At 38.6% G+C, this 18,741-nt stretch overlaps 1 protein-coding gene across 1 annotated transcript in view; it reads right to left on the reverse strand.

Annotated features, from left to right (window-relative positions):
- gnai2b (guanine nucleotide binding protein (G protein), alpha inhibiting activity polypeptide 2b) overlaps window positions 1-18,741 on the reverse strand; it is a gene marked incomplete at both ends in the record, with an annotated part of 30,452 nt that overhangs the window by 2,111 nt on the left and 9,600 nt on the right. The window contains 4 exons of the mRNA XM_080026488.1: window positions 934-1,062; window positions 2,497-2,657; window positions 5,442-5,583; window positions 8,023-8,065. Of these exons, the coding sequence (XP_079882614.1) occupies window positions 934-1,062; window positions 2,497-2,657; window positions 5,442-5,583; window positions 8,023-8,065 (475 nt within the window). The remainder of the gene's footprint in view (window positions 1-933; window positions 1,063-2,496; window positions 2,658-5,441; window positions 5,584-8,022; window positions 8,066-18,741) is intronic.

Here is an 18,741-nt window from a genome sequence, read left to right on the forward strand (position 1 = left end):
AAGAGTTTATCAGGAAGCGAGTCACACCAGAGCCCCCTGCAGCTGCTGGTGTGATGTTTTTATCTGTTTTACAAAGGTCAGGTGATAGAAAGTCAGACCAACAACGGAGATGTAAATAAATAGAAGCCAATTGATCTATATGTGCACTTATACATATATGACAGATGTTCACTTAAACACTAGAATTGGATATGCTTAAATACAGGCCTGGATACATATCAAATGCTTGAACACTGACTGTACCTCTCGCTCCATTAAGAGATATTTCTAAACATCCATTACGATCCTACACAAGAGCACTCAGGCTGGGTCAGAGCATATTTTATGCAAGACCTACAGCACTAATACCACAGAGGACATTCTCAAATGTTAGTACTACAGTATATAAAAGTTCTAGCTTTATAGAGCGAGGATACAGTGGGCGAGATCTCATTTATTCGCTCAGCTCTAAGTGCTTAGTCGTGATGATAAAGCTTTTAATTGCTGGTATAATTTGGCTTCAGTAGCTGTAGTTGCAGATCCCAAGCCGGTAGGGTCCGTCACCACCACCCCTCCATGATATTCATTTTAGACTAAAATGACGCCTAGCAGTTTGTTGAGGAAGATGGTATTGTGATGTCACTGCTCACACTAATACAGCTCAATTCAATTAACACAACACTTTGATGAAATACCCGCCACATTTACCCTGGTACATTAGTATCCAAGATAGGTTTCTGACTTGCATCGCTGCCAACATATCACCAACGATAAGCTACCTTTTACTCAGCATCCATCATATTTCCTGTGCTCTTGTGTGGCTTGTAGGAATTACTTTTAAAAAGTTGAGGACGTGGAAATGGCTGCGTGTTTTTCTATCACGCATTTGTCTTTTATTATTAAAATATTTAAACGTCTATGAAAGTTGATATCGGGTCAGTGCTGTGGCCTCACTTGAAGTGCAGTTCCTTGAAAGTGAAGTGAGTCTCCACGATGCCTGTGGTCTTGACCCGAGTTCGCAGCACATCCTGCTGGGTGGGGATGTAATCGGCTTTGGCTATCCTCTCCAGGTCATTCAGGTAACTAAGAGACAGAGAGAAAACACATTGCATTTTGCCCGAATAACGAACTCTAGCAATTTTGTGAATTTAGTGTGGAGTGAGTCATATCCTGCTGCCCTCAATAAGGATATTTACTTAATAGCATTTCATTTGACTGTTTGAAACTTTTATGCTGAAGTCTTGAAATGATAAATTTATGACCAAATGCATTAAGCAGGACACACCCCGAAATCTGTGGCTCCCACCGATGGTTGGCAGAAATCAGGTTTAAATAAACCGAAGTCGATTGATTATTTTGACGACATTGAAGGCAGCTGGAACAAGTTGTGAAACAAATAACATAGCAACCTTTTCAATTGATATAGGAAACATGAACGACAAGGGAAGCTGCAGATTCAAATGACAAATCTTGACAAATCGTGAGAGACCACAATTAGGGGTCTATCTATTTAAACCTAGTGCCCTGCCTGCCTTAACATGCTAGCTGCTAGCACTTGTAACATATTATTATCAGTGGCTTAGCAAAGGGATTTTGGCCTACATTGTTGGAATAATCAATAACATTAGCTTTGGGTTTGACCATGCACTTCTTACTGGAAGCGATGGTTTCCCATACTGTTGCATGTAGATTTGGACAAAGGCCTCTCTTCCAAAAGAAATTGTTTCTGAGTTGCTGTGGATCACAACCTTACTTTACCAAGCTATTGCAAGTACACATTTACTACCTGTTCTAGCCAACATCTTGGTTGGAGTCACTCTGCTTCCTGGCGCTGATGGTTGACTTGTGAATTCATTTCTTCTGTGAAATCTTATGGCAAAAGTGTATTTTGTTGTTGTTTCTTGGGTCTCTTTTTTTCCCTCCCCCAGCACACAATATTCTGTTCACTGTGTATAAGGTTACAATTATCAAGAATAAAACCGACTGAGGTAGAAATAAATGGAAGTTATTAGACTATCCATCCAGTGTCAGTTGCTCCCCAGAGAAGTTAAAGACATTTTTTTTTTTTTTTTTTACTGCAGAGCACATGAGAGAGACTGAACATATTGTGAAGAATATTAAAAAGACCTTTCTATGACCACATAAAAAATGAAAATGCACCAGCACTTTTCTCACTGTCACTTTTCTGTGACAGATGTTTTATAACCTTATTAAAAAATTGTTAAAGCTCAGTGTATTAGTTGCTGGACAATTTTCTTTTGTAAATGACAAACAGAGCACATTCGACGGGTGGCTGTGAGGTTTACATTTACATGTATAGTGGCAAAACCCACAGTGTAGAGATTGCATGGGCAGATTGCATATTGTTCGATGCACAGGTATGAGAGTTAATATATAGAGACCACATTGATAAGTATGGCAGCATGAATTTTACGACGAGCAGAATTTTAAAAATCATATAGATTTTAGCAAGCTGCCAGAACATGTATCTCATCCCTTTAGTGGGATCACACTCACTATGCTGCAGAGTCGTTGAGCTGGTACTCTCGTGACCGTGTAAAGCAACTCTGTATGCCGCTGTCAGCCCACAATCGCATGGCAACGTTGGCCAGGTCTTCAGGCAGGAGGCCCTGCTCCTCAGCAGCTGCAGACAGGGAGAAGAGCTGCTGGGCATCATCCTGTAGGGGGCGATAAAGGGCACAGGAGCAGATATTTCCAATGAGGGCATCACTAGCAAAAAAGACATGAAAACTATTAAAAAGATACAATGACATTGTGTACCTACTACAGTAAAATGGTTATGCACAGTCCTTTCTATCTGTGAAAAAGCCTATTTTTTTGTTGCTGAAGCTAAAATTACTTTTCAGGAGTCTTTCCAAGGTAAGTCTTTTAATCAGACATTTTGGTTATGTCTTTTAACACTTATATTGACATTTCTATTGAAAGGGGATCATTTTGCAGCCAGTATGTGCAGGAGGAATAACAACAATGACCATTGACTCTAGTATTCTACGGCAGACATGAGCCTATCCTTTAAGGACAACATAACACAAGTTTTAATCGTTCTTCAAATACTATCATGGTATTACAGTAACATAATGGGAACTTAAAACTATAAATAATGGTTATATCGAACAGTACCCAAGTATTTGGATACATAATGCTAAATAAATAATATGTAGTCATGGAGGGCCGTGTCTTTGAACTATACAGCCAAGGAGGCAATGGTTATGATATCAGCAATGTAATGTGACCACTGAACCCCATGATGAGCCAATCTGGTCTCAGCACGTACGTAATGTGAGAGGTGACTGTGTGCCTGAAGTTTAACAGCATGCAGGGTTGGTATAACAGAGTGTGGTTTGGCATCCTGCTGTCTGCCACCTTGCTTTCTCTCAATTCTTCATCTTCCTGTCGATATGAAATAACAATCACCTTTGCGCTTTATTCAGAATCAGTGATATGATAAAACATGTTTTTAAAAAATTGTAAAAAAATCTCTGGTCTTTCCATGCATTTCACTATCAGCCTGCTTCCCTGTCAGGCAGCAACCACTGCTTTCGTAGGCAAACAAGTTTTAATATTTTCTTTGGATCTTTTTTTCAGCGTAGTGATGTCCATTTTCTCACATTGTGTGTGTGTGTGTGTGTGTGTGTGTGTGTGTGTGTGTGTGTGTGTGTGTGTGTGCATATCTACATTGCTGATGTGTGCAACTATGGTCAGGCTAGCAGCAGCACATTAATTGCTAGTGTGGGAGTCAGTGAGAGTATTGTCACATCTATACAGACATTTGACAAATATATGAGAGGGAGGAAAAAAGGCTATCCATTCTGCTCTAATGAAAAGAACTGACTCCTCAAACCTTCGATAACAGCTTCAATACAGCACATGCGCTGGCTAGTCCTTTATAATCACACTGACACACACACTCCCAGAGAAATGGGTTCAGCCACTGACAGCTTGCTCATAGGCTGATAAGTGGGTGATCAGAGGTGGCAGCAGACCAGATCTCGGCCTGGACCGGGGACTTGTTGATGATGTTGATTGGTGTGTTTGTGTGTGTGTCTGTGTGTCTGTGTTTCTGTATAATAATTGAATCAATGTGTTGATGAGGTTCAGTGAATATGTGTGTTAATTAGGGCTGCACCTAATGGTGATTAACCAATTTTTTTTATTAATTGATTAAACATTTAATCTAAATCTAATCTAAATTTCCAGCCCAGAAAGTTGCTAAGTCATGATTGGAAAATTGGAGCATGGGGTAGGAGTTTAGCGAAAGGTCAATTGAGGTTGGGAATGTGATGTAAGTCGCAACACATAAGAGAAAAGATTTCAGGTGGTGGATGCTAGTTGTCTAAAAAAACTGAAAAGCAGACAATTCTGGGCAACAAATGACTTCCTTTTACAGGTCATTGCCTTCAAAACAAGGAATCAATTTGTGTCATTGCTGAGACTGCAGAAAGTTCCAGCCAAACTAAATGGGTTTTTCAAATGCCAGCACATTTGAATAAATCAAATCCCAAAGAAGAGCCCTCAGTGGGTTGACTGCCGCTACAGCAGCTGCTGGTGTTATTACAACTCTGAGGATAGAGCAGATCAAAGATGGAGGAGGTTAAGACAGGGACCGTTTCGCTGCAGGTTACACAAATGGAACAGAGCAGCTGAAAAAGGGGAGGTGGGGGCTTTGAACAGGTAAATGTTACAAATCACATGATCCCACACAAAAACACTCGCACAGCTTACCAGGGTTATTGACATAACTAGAATTGCAGAGAGGGGGGATGATGCTCGACAAAAAATGTGTTTTCCTAGAGGCAGAACAGCCCCTAAATATTCTCTAAGCACTGGGTTATTCTGTAATACGGATAAGCGCGGGAGTGAATGTTTGTTTCAGAGATAATGGGCATGGCATGCAACTGAGTTTTGCTGTCCAATTATTTTAAGACAGTGAGAAAAGTGAAAGAGACACTGTGGGTTATAGAAACAAAGGCAAACTCTTGTAATTTGAATTCTGGGCAAGCATAAGTCTTGAGGACTAGAGATATACAACTGAAAGATGCTGCTGATGAAACAGGCTTTGTTTTGTTGTGGCCTGAGGGAGATTCCGATATGTCCACGGTTGGTAAAGCCAAGTAAATTCTGTATTCTCACACAATGCTGACGGTTTTCATGCTGGTCAGCTTTCTGCGCTCACTCTTATAAAACCACTGATTTTCAACAATCTTTGTGGATTTGAAACAGTTTTGACATTTGAAGGAATTTACACGATCATGGGTGCTTATACTCCCGAGCCAAACTTAAGCTCTGTTCTCTTAAGTGGCCAACCCATGCTTATGCAATCAGATGTAAGATTTGTTTGGGATGATGAAAATAAAGAATATGATTGAAGTGATATATACAGAAATGTCTTTCTTTAACAGCTACATACTGTTGTTTTGTGATTGTGTGCCTGTGTGTCTTACCACTCTGGAGGAGTTGCTGTAGTCTACCTTGAGACTGGCCATAGCTTTAACAATGGCCATAATAGACTGGATGGTATTACTATAAACCACTGCTCGGTACTGCTTACACTCATCTTCTGAGTAGCCATCTTCATGGATGATCCTGGGAATGACAGAAATATGCAACATGTTTAAAGCGTTCATTAAAGGATAATTTCCTTCCTCTTTTCACATTGGCCATTTAAAGATCTGTTCCTAAAGTGATTCCAATGCAGTTAATGGGGGACAAAATGTACAGTATAGTTATTAAAAAGTTCATCTCAAGTTATCATAAGGCTTCAGATACCTAAATTAACCACATTTAATGGGAAGTTTCCAAAGTGTGGAAAGGCAAAACAATTTCAAGTTGAAAAGCAGCTTTTTTGTTTGGTTCAATTCCTACCTAGTCTGCAAAGAAGCATAACTGTACATTCTGCATCCTAGTTATCATGACAGCATGCTGTGGAGGATAATGCATAGCAGTGCGGTTAACACACAGAAAAAGTGCCTCAGATCATCAGCAGCACCCAGTTGATGCAGTATCCTGAGCCAACCTCTTGCAATATTATAACTCTGAACCTGAGTGTGAAGGAATGCATGCGCTAGTGTGCAGTGCACCCATCATGTGATGCATTCATCCAGACATGATCAGACTGCAGAGGGAAGTGCAGAGAAGGCGTCACCCCACATTAATGTTTTTAACAATGAGTGTTTTGATGCAAACGGTAGCAATTTAGTGGGCAAATAGTTGGCAAATTATTCAGTTGTTACATGAGACCATCTATGCATTCATGAATTTCTCTGCTGTCACACATTGATTTGTCATTTTACGAAACAGACCAGTGTTATAAAAACTTCTGTCTAGAGTGCTGGTTTATCGGTACCCATGCACGTGTTAATAACCTGTCTTTAGAAAGTGACGGAGTGTTCCATCTCCAAGCTCATAAAACATGGATTCAATTTCCTAGCTTGCCCAAAGGAATTTGAATAATCAAGCCATTTCGGACGTGCGTTTGTGCATTTGTGTGTGTGTGGTTGTGTGTGTGTGCGTGTGTGTTTCCTTGTGTGTGTGTGTGCGTGTGTGTTTGTTTTCTGATTGGTGCAAAGGATTTGCAATATCCTCTTGTACTGCTCATTCCCCCTGTGATCAGTGAAAGACAATATTAAACAGGAGAGGCCGCACTGTCCCCTAGAAACCACGTAGGAGGAAGTCAAAATTATTTTATTTAACAACATAATTATTTTTTTGTACAACTATTAAGCTCCAACTTATCTGTTTTAAAATGGGTTCATTGGTTGTCAGTGCTAGCCTGGTCCTGTGACCATCGCACTTAATTTCATTTGTACAGAGTGGCTGCGTTCGAAAAGCCATACTAACGTCCTCCCTCCTACATACTCAACATGTACAGTATATACTCCATACTATCTACTTAACGATCGATTGTATATGCGAAGTTCGTCGGACTGTTTACACTGAAGTATACAGAAGCAATAAAGAAAAAACCTTCCATGTCGTTTGAAAGGACGCAATGCATTGTGGGTCTGTTGAGTAGGAAAAGTAACCTTTCGATCCATACACAAAATCTTCCCGGAAGTTAGTACTCATCCGGGCATTTGTCTGGCAGGTGTCTGTTGAAGTTTAAAACTATTGGATCTGCTCAGTGCCACTCTGGATCTGCCAACCAATCGCATAAAGTTTGGTCGTGATGTATGTCATGCACCGGCTTCTGTAACTGAAACTGGCGCACGTCATTGTTCTCAGCCACTCCCTCTGTTCGCTGATTGGACAGGTAAAGAATATGCAGGAGAAAACCCGCGAATATACCGCAGACCCAGACTGGCTGTGTTCGGAAAGCCATACTGACGCCCTACTCATACTCATTATGACTTCAATTTGAGTATGTGACGGTTTTGGGTATGCGAGTTTGGGTATGCGAGAATTGCCCGGATGAGTGCTAACTTCCGGGAATATTTTGGGTAAGTATTGGATACTTTTCCTACTCAACCGCCCCACAATGTACTGCGTCTTTTCAAACGACAATGAAGGTTTATTTTTATTCTTTATTTACAATTCCGCATTTCCTGCACAACACAGGACTGTATGTAAAAATCTAGTTCTATATCTAACCTGTGGAGGGTGGTAATACGCTAAACAGCATCTAAACGGCCGGAATCTTATAAGAAGAAGAATAAATTATTTATTGCTTGAGTATACTTAAGTGTGAATGTTTCGACGCACCTCGCATACACAATCGATCTTTAAGTAGACAGTATGTAGTATAAAGATGTTGAGTATGTAGGAGGGAGGACGTTAGTATGGCTTTCCGAACACAGCCAGTGACTACTGAAGGGAAATGAAAATTGATGGGCGGGCGGTGCCAGGCTATAGATCAGTGCCTGTGTCCGGATCAAATGCTGAAGATAAGATATGGCAACTTTTACAGCGAGCAGAAAATCATCAGGTGTGAGTGTTGGAGTGAATACTCTTGTTCCAATCTTGGATTAAACAGCAAAGACCAAATATAAAAAATAAAGTAAGATAAAGAGTGCTGTTGTAACTTACTTCATCTGCTTTACAATTGTGCTCTTCCCAGACTCCCCAGCACCTGTTGAAACATGAAAAGATTAGAGTTACAACGTGACTTCAAGCCGTTGTCTTTGTGTGTGGAATCAAGTTGCTAACTCGGTTTCTGCTTTAAATAACTTGAGCGACCCAGCAATGAACTGCCACTGATAACACATGTTGTACTCTGGGTTGTCTTGTTTATTTACCCGTTTTCCTTTTTGAGGACATGATGTACAGCTATGAAAAGTTCCTCCATTCACTGTTTATTGTCTCATCTCTTTATTTTTCACTCTGATAGAAGAAGGATGCCTGTAAGCATGAATTTTTAAGATACTGCATAGTAGGAATAGATTTCCAAGCTAATTCTTATTGCACGAGGGAAATAAAAAAAAATATACATGTGGCTTTGCATGTTTTGAGCCCACACTTTGAAAGTGTTGCCCTGTCAGCAATGACTGGAGAGCACGTTATACATTAAGTTACTTCAATTGCAATGGCCTAATGCAAACTGCTTTGGCATCTTAAGGCGGAATTTCAAAATGCTGCCCTTGCTTAGAGAAATAAACGTTGCATAAACGCTTAACTAAGATCCTAGCTTACTAATATTTCAGCAATGACCAGGCAGGAACTGAGACCAATTTAGACAATTCTCAAAAACTTATACCTACAAAACCATACATTTATCTAATGACTTGGACACTTGAAGCAGGAAATCAATCCCTGCGACTATACCTTCAATTTATTACCTTTTCAAAGTAATCGTCTCATGGCAATTCAGCCGTAAGATCGAAACCAAATCTGAGGAGTTTGCTGTCAAATAGCAAATTTATAATGCTGTTAACTGCCAAATTCACACAATCATATTCACTTCTGAGTTTACAAAAACAAATCACAACTGTGGTGTGACGACTCAATAAGATGATGAGAAAAACAAGATAATCTTCATTGTGCAAGATGACCAAGGTTCTAATCTGTGCAATGTAAAGGAATTGTGTGGAGTTTGCGACCACTATGCAGCTATGTTTCCATAAATTGTAAATGTTTTGTGTAATGTTATTCTGCTGACATTACACAAATTAATGCGCAAAGAAACACATCAATGTGCCATCAAAGGAAGCAAAGGGGGGAAAAAAGGCTGCAAGCGAGCAGACATGGATGTAAACAATACAAGGTTTATATTGTTTCATCGACATTGCAATGTTTTGGTGAAAAGAAATGCATTCCACATGTATACACAAGTTAACACATAAAGTATATACTGTTTATACAATGCATTTTAGTAGGTTGCATTGCAATCAACAGAAAACTGAAATAAACTATGGGTTTAGAAAAATCTAGAAAAGTATAAGATCTGAAGCAGTTTTGAAATAATGTAAAATATTAATAGAAAGTGAAATGAAACACTATCATGGATTGTTAACTGTTATGGCAAGACAGCTTTAAAACCTGAAGGGCATGAACGTCTATGTGGCTTGATCATTTAAACGATTCAGTAAGGATTAAAAATGAAGAACATTGGTATTTTACTTTGAATCAAGAACGAGATGTACTTATATTTTTATGTAGTTGAAATGTAAAGTATATAGTGTATGAGCCTCTTTCCCTTGTACTGTCACTATCGTGCCACCTTGCTATGTCCCCTTTACACCACCTGAATCTGCCCTGCCAACAAACACTAGTCCAGCCCGAGGCAGAAGGGCCAAGCACTCCCCCCTCCATGCTGTCAACACTCATCATATTCACCCACATCCAGCACTTCTCTGAGAGAGAGGGGGTAGATGCAGGGCGAGGGGAGGGGTGTAAAAGCAATGTCTGGGGTTAATGCATGCTGTCCAATGAGCCGACACTGCCAGACAGGCTCCTAGGCTGAGAGGTACAGTAGGTGGGTGGATCTCCAGATGATTTGTGTCTTTACAACGAAAAATAATATTACATCCATTATTTAAATGTTTTATTTCTGCTAAAAAAAAGCAGGATCCTTTTGTGTTCCTAACATTGAGAGAAAGTAGAAACTTTTTAATCTTATTTAAAGCTCATCAGGATAAAATTATGTAACCAGGCTGCCACTTCTTTTTACCATCTTATCCATTGGAGCTCAATGTTTTATCAAAGGATCTATTATAGGTTTTTGTCTCTGAAACGGCCATCTTCGTCCAAATGGAACATCAAGGTTTCCTTTAGTGAAGATGAATATTAACTAATAATACAAAAACAGCATCAGATATATAGGCGGAAATCTTATGAATTTACTTTTGTTTTTTTATTTTCAAGTTATCTTAACACAGCAGCTAGAGAGGAGCTGACAGAGTTATATACAGGTTTTTAATTAATCTTTAGACTGGAACTGTTAATGAATGATGATAAAATCAGAATAAATAGAATGTATTATCCCTCTCTCTATATTGCTAGTCTTCCAAGCAAATTGGAGATAAATAGTTCATATTCCCCTGACAGAGCAACAATCTCAGAGTCACAAAAAGTATTTATGAAAACAAACAATGTAGAATGTTACTGTAATTCATCCCTAGAGGACATAACCAAACTTCCATCTCATTGTTAAGTCAAGTACATTGCTGACAGTCAACATTACGTTTATAATCAGGGAACAAAAAGAGCTTTGCAAGGGATTCATCAATTACCACTACACAGAATTCCAACACAGTTTTATGTGCATATCAAATGACTACATGCATGGTTGATTTCAGCAACTCTCTAATGTGATAGAACTTCAACCAGTTTTGGTAAAAACAACTTTAAATTATTCCATTACGCCCATTTTTTGAATATTCTAACTGAACAGATGTATCCACTGCACATGTAGCCCTGTGGTTCCACCGAGCTGGAGCAGCAATGAGGACTGATTAGTATTACAAAGAAGGACTCTGTGTGCTGTTTTGGCAGAGTTGACCAGCACTTTCTCTTTAGCATTGTTACAACCGACCCAGACATGGCACCCTCCCTTTTTTGCTTCTTCCACCCCTATCTATTGTCCCTGAGTTGCTTTTTTAGGGAGTGCCTGAAAATGCAAGTTAACAACATGATTTGTAGTGTGAAGATCACAAGTCCCCAGGCAAAAAAACAAACAAACAGAACCATCTCTCTAAATGCATCCAATTCTCTCAAACCAGTGACAACACAGTCTCAGTAACCCACTGCTGATGACACAAAGTCTCCATTGACGGACTGATGAGCTATTGGCGGACATGCAAAAACACATATTCTCAACGCGGATAAGGTCAATCACCTGTCAGCCAGCCAGCCCCCTCATGAATCCACATCTGAGATAAACAAGGGCAGTGGATCGGACGGTTGTTTTCTCTGCTTAAGTGCTTATCATATTTTTTTATTCACTATTTATTTAATTGACAGAACATTTGGAGCCTCCATTTTGATAACCAAGTACTTTTTGGGGGTTTCTAGCTTCTCAAATGTTAGCATTTGCTGCTTTTTGCTTTTTTATAACATCTTAAATCGAATAGTTCTGGGGTTTGGACCATTTGGCAAACAAATCAAGTAATTAGAAGAAGACACTTGGGTTCTGGGAAAGTGGCATTTGATTTATTGGCTAAATGATCAATCGCGAAAAGGGGGAAACATCATTCTAAATATCCATTAGTTGCAGCCCTATTCTATTATACCCATTTAACAAGGAAAGGTAATGCCGTGTGACTGCACCATTGTATATATATATATATATATATATATATACATATATATATATATATATATATATATATATATATATATATATATATATATATATATATATATATATATATATATATATATATATATATATATTTACATTTCAATTTACAAAAAAAAAAATCTGTATTAAAAAAAATAAAGTATGGAGTTAATCCCATGCATCACACTTCTTATTTTGATAGACTTCTTATTAGAGTTGGCATTGCTTGTAAGCAACTGGGAAGCCATGGGGAATCATGTCTTTGTTTCTGCATGAGCAACTTATAGACACTGTAGTGTTTTGACAAGTGGTTGTCTAGTGTCTACATATTCTTAGAATTAATGTTGAGGGCTGCAGTGCAAGGGGAGTTGGCCTGTTCTTGATCCATATGCTTTAATCATGAGCATTAGGCAAAGCATAGTCACATTATAAACCTGATGAGAATAGCTTCACACAACAGGGAGGAGGTCAAAACTGCTAAAAAGAACCCTAAAAGTTTTAATTATCACTAATATAAATAGAATGAGATGGTGGACGTTATGGAGGAAAGCTTGAGAAGAGAAGGCACTGTAATGAAAAGGCCGTTAGAGTAGAGGACACTGACAGTAAAGGTGGACAAATAGGGAGGAGACAGAGGAGGAAGATGAGTGTGCAGAGAAACTGAGCATGTGAGAGGAATGAGTGTGGAAGCCACTTTAAGAGACATAGTACTGGGACGAGGACGAACTAGAGTGCCTGGTTAATGAATGAATATTCATAAAAGGTTATCTGCAGGTTACGCATAAATGCAGAGTTCAGTCAAGCAAATACGAACAAAATGACAAGCGAGACCGTTTATGAAGGCTTTAGAGTGAATGTGTTGGAACGTTCTTTATCATCATGTGCTCAACAGTTACAAAAGCAGTTATTGGCATTACATTTTTAGCATTCAGACTACATGTAATTGCAATATGTAAATTATGAGGTTTAAACAGATGTCAAAATCATAAACAGATGTGAACAGAGAGAGTAATACTTAAGAGCAAGCGGCAAAGCATTCAGTGAAAAGCATCTTGCTATCACTTGTTTTGTCTCTGTCAATTCAACGAACAGCAGATTATGCTATGCAGATTACTGCTATTAACATAACAGTTTATGTACCAGTCAACACACATGCATTTGTTACAATATAGAAATTGTAATATATACAAAGAAAAATTATGGTGAGCACTGTACTTTTTCAAAAAATATCTGTTCCACAATAATAGTTTCCAGCACCTTAGTTTACTCCATAGGAGAATCTTGAACTTTTACAGTATAGTATCACTGGGATGCTTTGATCTTTGCCAAATGTAATGTATGACTTGTTTTGATGGTGCTGTATGAAGATGGTGCACATAACAGAAAGTACAGGGGAGGCTGGTGGGAACGTTGTTATCTTTTTTTTGGTCATAAAACTGTAAAAAAAGATTTGTTAAAATGCAAGAGGGGAAGTATAGAGGATCATAACAATGATAATCTGATGCCCTATTACATATGGGAATTTTGGGCACACAATTTGGGACATCGTTAAACTTTTTGTGACACGCTAAACAGTGTGGGTATTATAGCATGGGATAGTCTTGAATTGATGAACAGCTTTACTAACGAGCACACACCATTCTATGTTGTCTAGAAACTGGCAACGTCATAAATCCCTTTTGCCCCATTTTAACAGAATATCCCAGCATACGTGTGAGTCCTATAATCACAAACACTGCGTTTTGCGGCTTTTTTTTGTCACACAGCCCACTGCCATTGAATTCTTTTTGAGGAGACTTGTAACACGTCTGAGCATATGCCAGCGTCATAGGCCATCTATTGTCTATGTGACTGCCATGAGAGAATGACTCACAGGCCCGGCTGTGACATGATTCCTCCTGCGCTCTCATTCTGGCCCACTGCCCTGGCCACCATGCAGCGCTCCCATCCAACTGGCTTTTACAGCCATTTAAAGGTTAACCCCCTCTGGGCGTTAATGACACTGAGCAGAATACACAACAATGATGCCGTCGCTATTTAAAGCCCTGTCGAAGTGGACTGAGGTATAAATATGAGTAAATACATTGCAAGTACTGTTTTTCTTCCTGACCCATAATGAATAATTACTGAAATATGAGTGTAGGTGAGGTTGATGTCAATGGCATTTAGTTAAAACTGAAGCAAACTTTATTAATTAGGTTATAATTAACCTAATATTTAAGAACAGATTGGAATTCCAGAATTTGTTCATATTATCTTCCACTTACATGAGTACCATTTTTTTAATTTATAAACAACTATCTTTTATTTTTTCTAAATTAATTAAAAATATATATTGTTAGAAATCTTACCAACTTTAGAACCAAACCCTGAATGTTCCTAGCCATTGGAAGCAGATACCGTGTTCTGGTCGATCAAAGAGATGCTCTTCCCATAGGTCATTCGTAGAAGAAAGGAAACCAAATATTGTGTGTGTGTGTGTGTGTGTGTGTGTGTGTGTGTGTGTGGGTGTGTGTGTGTGTGTGTGTAAGTTAGAGTGTTTGATGGACAACAACAAACTGGTGGGGTAAACAATTTTTTAGTTTTTCCTGAAGGTAGCGCCGGTAGAAGGGCCACATTAATCAGCGAGAGCAAGTTGATCCAAGACAGTCATTTATAGGAGTAGCAGTTGTGTATGTTTCCTAGTACATTGCCCTCTGTCAGCAAGCTGTTTTTAATGACCTCCTCTTTCTTTCACTAAGCTTGAAATCAAGCCGTTCTCTGCCTTCTTTCTTTATTGACCTACAGACAGTGGCAAAGGGACTTTGAACAAACTAGCATCAGTAGCTCAGGTGTTTCAGCCAAGTCAGGCAGCTCCCCAACACACACACACACACACACACACACACACACACACACACACACACACACACACACACACACACACACACACACACACACACACACACACACATACACCAACCTCCCCAAGCCCTTTTTCACATGCAGAGTGGAAAGCCCGATGGAGGAATTTTACATAGCCAGATACAGTACAGTATGTTATCGCCTGAAGTGGAAAAGTAGGTCATCATCCTCACAGGGAGCAGTGGAGCTTCACTGCTTTTCTCTGCAGAGTAGAATTCCTCCTGCTGCATTCAGACTGCACAGCCAATGTTAACGGTTTTTAATCCTGCGTTGCGTGGGCTCCAAGCGAATGTATTAATGCTTTTATGCGATGTGGATGCTTAATATATATCACACAATTATTTAATTGGAAATTTCCAAAGCCAATGCAGTAGTATCTATTAAAAAAAACACTGAGCTTATAGGAGAGCAGCTCGCTACTGTCTTTAAATAACAGAAGTAAGCGTCTCTGCTTTGGATCCTTTTAGACCTCGGTGCATCCTTCAGCACCATCCTGTTTTAATTGAATGACTGAAAGCAGGTCACCGGTACTGCTCTCGAATGCCACATCATTTTCCAATACAACATTTTCTCACCTTAGGCAACTTCTCCTCTTCCTCAACCTCATTAAAAACCAGAATGTGCTATTCTTGTTTCAATCCACTTTTCTTTGTACATGCTCCCTAACGGTGGTGTAAGCCACAAGCAAAACAAATCATGTCATGTCATTGCGATGACAGTTACATCCGACTGTGAATCCTCTTACAAGTCAATGATCCAACCACCCTTGACATTTTAAGAAGAGTGACTCAAAAACGTGTTACATCTCAGTGATATCCTGCCTGATGTAATACTTGACGTTTTTTCAGCAAAATAAGTCAATCTGCTAACGTCATCAGATCCTTTGTGGTACTTTTTCACAGTGATAGGATGAGGTGATGAATGAAGCACTGTCCTGATTCTTTTTTTCTTCAGCCATCTCTGTACTGTTCATTCTATTATATTTGACATATTCAGCGTGTACCAGAATGGAGCAGTGCTACCAGTGCAGCATAAAAAACACCCATACATCATATTTCAAGCCTTGAAAAAGTTTGACACCTGGCGAAATTGAAATTAATTTTAATATTCTCAAGCGCTTTTGGCAGTTGCATAGTGACACGTGGATAGAGTTACAAGTCTCTAGGAGGAAATAAAATGCGGGGATAGTGCACAGAAAGGCACATGTCTTTGGATTGATGGTTCACCAGCAGAACCCACGCTCTGACTAATTGAGGGAATAAAGTGCAGTGCTAAAACAAACACACAGCAATACGCCTTTGTAGACCACTTGAGCATTCAAACTTATTATACCGGCAAATTATTCCCCCGTCAGCGAGGGTCATCTTTCTTGATGTCAGCCAGTGCAGACAGAAACTATCTGGCTCTTATTGGCTCAGGAGATTTTTGGCTGTTCATGGAGACATTAGATTCAAAATTGAGCTTTAAATCCCATCTGGGGTCTAATCTTGAGCACTAGATGTTATTTGAAATGTATTATGTTTGGAAATATACAATTTTTATATTAGTAGATTTATCACTTTGAGGATTTTTTTTTTCATACGAAAAATCAGTTTAGCTTCTTAAATGTTAAATCTTGTAAAAATGCAAGCTGACATGCAAAGACTTTACGACGATTCTGACTAAACATGTGTTGGCATTTTTGGTACTTGATTGTTTTTGCTTAAAAGCCAGTCATATATCACTAATAGATGCTTGTTGCCATACCCAAGGCTTAATTCATTGGTATTGGTTGGAATTGACACTGGCAGAGAGATTATTTTTCTTGCTCATAACAACACATCACATATGACGCTTTAAAAACTGGTGGAACTCCAAGATAATTAATTGGTTATTTTAAAACAAATGTTAAAGTGACTGATTGTTTGATGGCTGAGCAGGAGTCACGGTTAACAGCATTGAATAAAAATAAGAAGAATTCTGTCTTGATTTTAAATCATCATATTTGAAGTTAAACCTGTCAATAAGAGGTATCAATTACACTTTAACAGACAATCTCCTCATTTTACTCACGTGATCTCTGAATGCTTAGTTTTTACTGACTGATTCCAAACTCTCGTAAGAATAAGACATCACGCAGAGAACGTACACCAATCACCTAGGTAATTTAGAATTAAATCAATATGTGCTCAGCCCTGCTAGAGTCCCTGTTACTGTAATAACACTAATTAAGTGAATGTGTATTAATCACAGATAACAGCGTGTGACAAGTATTTTGAAATTCCTGCGCGGCCCAATACAATGTAGAGGAGCTTGGAGGTAAACGATGTTTGTGTTTGGTTTGTCGTAAGGAAATGGAAGATATGTGAAACTAATAAATATAAGATGCACAGCGTTACGTACAAGTTCATATACAGTACATAGTTGCAATCACAGATTAATAGTGTGCTAATCAAAAGAAAATTCATCTAATCTCTCTATTTACTTTGGCAGATCCCCTATTCTGAAAAATAATACTGTCTATTCACTGCAAGTAAAACGTGGCTTTCGATATGATGGTGATACAACTGCTATGGGAAATGTAGGAAATTAAATATTAAGAACAAACATAATTAAACAAATCTAGAAAGCGTTTTATATTCATGGCTCAACCTTCCACCAATCATTCCACTGCTACTGATGAGACAGATGGTTGCTGCATTGCTAGAAGGGCTCAATAAAACCATCCTGCAGTCTGCTGGCACACCAGATTGTCGGAGGAGTGAGGGTTTTGTTTAGCTGAATCAGTGGCACAGGGCAAACAGTGCTGCTGTGCCTCATACACACAGTATGTGCTCAGGCTACATGAAAATGCAAAAGAAAAAAAGGGATACAAAACCTTAAAATAAAATAAAAAGGCTATATGCTAAGCCTTAACCTTCCTCTCGTGTTAGGGTCGCCACCGACCCGTTTTGGATTTCAAATGCATAAAAGAACCACTTACATTTTGTTTATTGCATCAAGATTTCTTGACTTTGTCAGGAACCTCCATTTCAACAAAATAAAAAAAATAAAAAATGTTTCACTTAATTATAAAATGCTCTGGTGGAAATTATAACACTGGTGGTGTTAGGGTCGTTTTCGACCCGGTTATAGAATAAGATGTAAAAAACAATAACTAGAGCCAAAACTGAAATCATAAGTGCACTGTCAGCCAACACAATGACAGTCAGCTCCTCTCCCAATCATGTGAACTCTGGGGAGGTTCTCATTTTGACTTTTTTCACCCTTATACCTGCATAAAAGCGAAACAAACAGACGGGCATATCCATACATGTGAGGCCAATTCAGTATAGAGTTGGTGACTTGCAGAGTGCACATCTCCTATTTGCAGTATTCAAAAATGAGGAGATATACAGTGAGCCAAGTTATGGATCATGTTTTTGGTCAAAATGGCCTCCTGATTCTAAAACTAAGTGGTGTAAGGTCTGCCGAAGCACTAAGGACAGAAAGATAAACGTATTGTGCTTTACCTGCAAGAAATATCTCTGCAAAGAACACTAAAAGTGTTGCTCTTTATCACACATCTGTACACACATACATACACATGCACACAGAGACTTTTACTCAGTTTTTTTTACTAGTTTTGGAACTAGTAATTGATTTCGATTGGTTTGATTTGTTGATTGGTTGTTGTGTATTTGACCTTACAAATCTATATTTTGTGTTGTGACTTTTTCTAGTTTTCATTGTGTGTTTGTATAATGCTGAAATAAAAGTTTTTTTGCTGTTTTCTGAAATAAATATATATGGGTCGTAATTGACCAGTAACACCATAGATGTTAAAAAGGTCAATAATATTAATATGAAAAAATAAATAAAACTAATTTAGTTAAGAAATGTGTTCTCATACCCCTCAGTGATAATCAGGTAACACAACAACCAAATATTTATTTATATGATTCTCTTGAGGTTCATTTTACAATTTTTTTTATTGAAATTAAGGCGCATACTGACAAAAAAAAGGCCCAACCGCCTACACCAAAAATATTAAAAACAATATTTTCATGGATAAGGAAGCCTAACAAGGTAACCAAGAGATGAGAAACAAACTGGATGATAGATAATTGTTTTTAGTGGTTTTTACAGCTGATTTCAGACACGGG

This window comes from Ammodytes marinus (assembly GCF_949987685.1).
Source record: "Ammodytes marinus genome assembly, chromosome: 4".
NCBI classification, from domain to species: domain Eukaryota; kingdom Metazoa; phylum Chordata; class Actinopteri; order Uranoscopiformes; family Ammodytidae; genus Ammodytes; species Ammodytes marinus.